Here is a 5,000-nt window from a genome sequence, read left to right as displayed (position 1 = left end):
TCTTTTGTCACACACGACACCGACTCTTTTTTAAGTAAAGAACTTTGCTTGTTCAAAGGAAAGGTTTGCTTCAGACTCTTTTCCCCCTTCTACTATATAAATACTTGTATCTGTATCTATATAATGGTTAATACAAGACATCCATTGTAATAGGAAAGGCAAGCATCAATGCTTTCAACTTCACTGCCACTGCAGTCTTGCTCTCGAGACTTTTGCCAATTTCCAACCAGCGATCCTGACAGAAGGACCAAACTGTGACTCCCTCCAAGCGAGCGAGCACGACTCCCCAGGCGCAGGCAGCACGCACTCCCGCCCCCGCTGACGCCCTCTCCCTTTGCAGGCTCTACAGAGGAAGGCACCGTCGGCGAGATCAGTGTGCAAGTGGACCTGTACACGCACCCGGGCACGGGAGAACAGCGCATCAACGTCAAGGGTAAGTCTGAATGGTTCTCCTGCTTTGTTTTGTTTAGGAAGACTGGTTGGAAGGTTCGAGGATGTTACATAGCAGGATGGTAGTTTGGTTTTAAACAAGATATAAGTAAGCTGTAAAGACCTCATGGAAGACGAAATTAATTCCAATAAAATGTGGTGTAATGTTTTTTTTCTTTCTTTCTTTCTTTTTTTCTTTATTTTCCTTTTGATGAAAGGTGATATCAGTAAATGATTATTACTAAAAATAATATTTCATATTCTGACTTGCTATAATCTCCGTATTTTCAAGTATCGTAATGATAGATTTTGATAGAGACAAGGATTTCCCCTGCTATTAATCACACCACCCGCTATCATTACTAAACCTAACCTCCCCCTCTACCCCGTCCCCCCCTGCAGTGGTGGCGGCGAACGACCTTCGGTGGCCGACGACGGCGGGCGGGATGTTCCGGCCGTTCGTGGAAGTGAACCTGATCGGACCTCACCTCGCCGACAAGAAGAGAAAGTTCGCCACGAAGTCCAAGTCGAACAGCTGGTCGCCCAAGTTCAACGAGAGTGTCCAGTTGTGAGTACCGACGAGAGAGCAGTATCTTGGAGACTTTTTTGGTTTTTGCTTTTCGCTTTAAGAAGCAGATTGAAAGCTTTCAACTAGATGATAATAAATTAATACTTTTCCTTAATTTTGAAAATATAATACAATGAGTAAAAAAGGCCCCCAATAGTTTCATCAGCATCATACACTAGTCGCTATGTCAGTAAGCTCCCAAATGTAACCCAAAGGAGATTCATAGTCAAGAAGTCCTTTAGTGATGGATCTCCCTCGAGCTATAACTCACCCGAGGACGTCCTGCCTCTCCCCAGCTTGATCGGCAGCGAGGAAGGGCCCGACAGCTTCGAGCTCCACATCTGCATCAAGGACTATTGCTTCGCTCGCGATGACCGTTTGGTGGGCGTAGCCGTACTCCAGCTCAGGGACATCGTCGACCAGGTGCCGTGTTAAGACTATCTCTCTTTTTTCAGTTTTTTATTATTTTACTTACTATTAATCTCCTATTAACATACTGACGTAGTATTGACTATTATGTGACTTTTTTTTATGGAACTTTTATCTCCCGTTCTCCCTCCTCCCTCCCTCCCTCCCTCCCTTCCTCTCTCCCTCTCTCCCTCTCTCCCTCTCTCCCTCTCTCCCTCTCTCCCTCTCCCTAATTCTCTCCTCCCACTTCCCTCCCTCCTTCCCCACACTGTGTTCCCCTCACCCCAACCCCAGCCCCTACCCCCGACCCCCACCTCCCGCCCCAAGCGACGCCCTAACATCCCCTTCTTCCCCCAGGGATCGTGCGCCACGTGGCTGTCCCTGGGCAAGCGGTGCCACATGGACGAGACGGGGTGGACAGTGCTGCGCATCCTGAGCCAGCGCACCAACGACGAGGTGGCCAAGGAGTTCGTCAAGCTCAAGTCCGAAGTCCGAGGAGAACCACCCATCACCCAGTAAAGCTGAAGGAGAAGTTGGAGGAGGAGGAGGAGGAGATGGAGAGACGGGAGATGCAGCGAAGGAGAAGGAGGGGGGGAATGTGGAGGAAGGCGGAGAGTAGGAGGAGAAGGAGGAGCGGAGGAAAGTGCGTGAAGACGCTGGAGATATAGAAGATTGGAAAATGAGAGAGAGAGTGAGAGAGAGAAGGGGAGGGAGGGAAAGGGAAGGAAGAAGTATGCTGTTTCCCCTTGAAGCTGCGGATGCGGTGTTGGTGGACATCCTCGTTAATTAGTGTTTAATGTGTGTGAGTGTGGGTCGCGCCAGCCAGGGCCAAAGGAGCGCCCTGAAGGAGCTCCCCCCCCCGGCAGGAGCCTCGCCCCCCCCCCCACCCCCACCCCTTTCGAAGCCCTGGCGAGGCCGACCTCAATCGTCCATGGAGACTCGATCCATGCGAAAGTCTGCGTGCATGGCTGCTGATGGGTCATGAAGCACAAATATTGAATTAGCGTAACTAAACATTTGGGGTTAATTGATTCATCTGGATTATTGTTGGGATTTTACATATTGTAACTTTTTTGTATCATCAGAGCGATTGTTAGTAGATGTAATGAGCCGGACCTCCCGCTGATGTAGACAGAACTGTTTAACGATTACTTATATATAAAAAGCAAAACCAAAATGGGATTTTAAATACGGAGATGCTTGAAAATACAGTACGTTGCGGCCGTGCAGGACTATGAGAGGAAATGTCTGTGATACAGTATTGTGACTGATTACCCTGGACTCAATGTATGGACCGTCAAGAAGGTATAGTCGATAAGTGCAGAGTTACAAAATAATAATCCGTACAGAAGCTATGTGTTCTCACTTCAATGGAATACAAGTTCTCTGCTCTTCCAAACCTTGTTTAAAAGTTTGTAAAATAGTATTTTCAATCATTTAAAGATGATGGTGTTCATTCTGTATAATACATTACTGGTAAGATGTACAACATATGCACCAGTGACAGTAATATATAATTATTATGGAAGTGCCCCAGTAGCTTCGAAGTGTCAGCGTGGCAAGCGCCGCCGTGCTGCTGTCCCATTTTCTGTGCTGGTGTGAGAGAAAACGACTGAACCGAAGGGCTTACTTTCCCATTTGCTGTTAAGTGGTCATAGGGTAAGTCTGCTGTTTTGTGCTGCATTACTCTTTACTTCTCTTTAAGCGAGAAAAAGCGTTGATATTCTTATTAATCACGTGGTTTAAGTTGTGAGCACAAATTCTTATTTTTCTATGTGATCATGGCACATATTATCAAAAGGTGCACATTCATATTTCGCCTTTGATCAGATTGAGTAAGCAATCTATATTGTACATATCATTTTACCCTTAGGTTAGTCTTTGTCTGTAATTATATTCATGATTGGATGACTGTTAAGTATTTTCCCAAATTTATTTTAGCTGGTTCTAGTCCACAAGCGTCGGCCATGGCGGGAGCAGGACGTGATGTTCGTTCATCAAACCCTCTAGTCTTTTAGCGGTGCATTTATTTGTCCCGAAACCCGCTTTAGTAAGCCACGGCCGCACACGTTGATAGGGACGATTTTCCTACTCACAACACGGAGAAAATAGCCGTTATCAGAAGAGGTGGAAAAGGCTCACTTTGACCGGTAGCGGGATATTTGTTGGTAGTTGATGTTTACCGGCGTGTGTGTGCGTGTGTCGAGTCTGTTTCATCTGGACTATCAGTATGTTTTATTAACAAAAAAAAAAGATATAAAAACGGGCACATATTGTACCTGTTTACTATTGGCATGTTTGAACTTTTGCCGCGACAGGCGGGTTAGTGCAATGGCTGACGGCTGTAAGTATCCAGGGGTATTTTGTACAAGATTCACAGCCTTGGGAACCGCTGATGTTACCTGATCGCCGGTCCTGGTGAAGCTGCGTGCAAGTGTATTGTAAATAAGATAAAATTGAAAACGGAAAATCTGAAAACAAAAACAAAATTGAGGGAATGGAAAATTCTAACGATGCTTGAAACAAACTCATTTTCTAAGGACATCGCCATTTGTATGCATAACAGTGCTGGATACGAAATGTTTTCTTTCTCACACACACAAACAAAAAAATGCGAGGGATTCTTTGAAAATTGGAATTGCTCGAAAACTCAACTGTAAACAAACAAAAGCCTAAAAAGGAAACCAACATTGTAAATAAACGAGTCAAAATAACTTAAAGATACTCCCAGCGACCAGCCTATGATGATGGCAAACTTCAAAAGACAAACAAGGAGCTCTTCTGAGCGGCGCCTCCTCCTCGAACGCCGGAGCTCGGCCTCCAGAGACCTCGAGTCGAAGGGAAGGAGACCGGCGGCGGCGGAGGAAGGGCGTCATGAGGAGGGCCGTTGCATGCCTGTGCGAGCAAGGATCAGATTCTTCCAGTTGTGTGTGTATATAGTCGCCCTTATACCCAAGAAAACTACTTTCATGCTATTCACTTCTGTTGTCCGGTCTTTTCCTCCATAGCACACAGATCATGCCTGGGGAGCGCGACCTGCGGAGCCTCAGGGGAAACGCCCGCGGAAATCAACAGAGGAAAGCTCTCTCTCCAGCCTCGTTCCTTTCCTTTCTCTGTCCCAGGCTGCGTTTGGGGCTCAGGTCCTCGTCCTTCCGACACCACGTTGGATCCGGTGGTCCGAGCGGGGCCCGCACTAGCATCCCCAGGCGTGTGACATAACTTAAACCTAAAAAGAAAAAAAAAACTTGTATTGTTATGTGTTGGCATGCTGTTACCGACTCGAAGAGGCCAGGGGATTCTTGCCAAGACCTAAGGAAGAAAGAGACAAAAAGAAAAAAAAAGCACCAAAGAAAAAATAGAAGAAAAGGAAAGACGAAGCAGGTTCTAAGAATCCTCTGTCCGCCTCTTTACCCTAGATTTTTATGATCCCACCTAGTTATCCCACGCAGCATGAATGGCAAGGTCATCACTACAGGATATGTAAAGAGACCTCACAGGGAAGATGTGCAGTCTCAGTTCAAAGCTTTTTGAGTCATTACACCCATCTAGATGTAAATATGTCATTTATCATCGTGAGTGCGATAAAAAATAAAAT

The 5,000-nt window shown here is 46.1% G+C and overlaps 1 protein-coding gene across 6 annotated transcripts in view; it reads left to right on the top strand.

The window, feature by feature from the left end:
* unc-13 (protein unc13 homolog) overlaps positions 1–5,000 on the top strand; it is a 274,694-nt gene that overhangs the window by 268,167 nt on the left and 1,527 nt on the right. For all 6 annotated transcript variants that reach the window (XM_086542720.1, XM_086542719.1, XM_086542716.1 and 3 more), the window contains 4 exons: positions 341–433; positions 832–997; positions 1,294–1,420; positions 1,763–5,000. The exon at positions 1,763–5,000 is cut by the window's right edge and continues 1,527 nt beyond it. In XM_086542720.1, the coding sequence (XP_086398846.1) occupies positions 341–433; positions 832–997; positions 1,294–1,420; positions 1,763–1,924 (548 nt within the window). In that variant the 3' untranslated portion in view covers positions 1,925–5,000. The remainder of the gene's footprint in view (positions 1–340; positions 434–831; positions 998–1,293; positions 1,421–1,762) is intronic.

This window comes from Penaeus japonicus, unplaced genomic scaffold, assembly GCF_977035675.1.
Source record: "Penaeus japonicus unplaced genomic scaffold, GWHDUDI00000001_assembly GWHDUDI00000012, whole genome shotgun sequence".
Taxonomy (NCBI): Eukaryota; Metazoa; Arthropoda; class Malacostraca; order Decapoda; family Penaeidae; genus Penaeus; species Penaeus japonicus.
The sequence above is the reverse complement of the archived record's forward strand: the minus strand, read 5'-3'. Positions and strand labels throughout refer to the sequence as shown.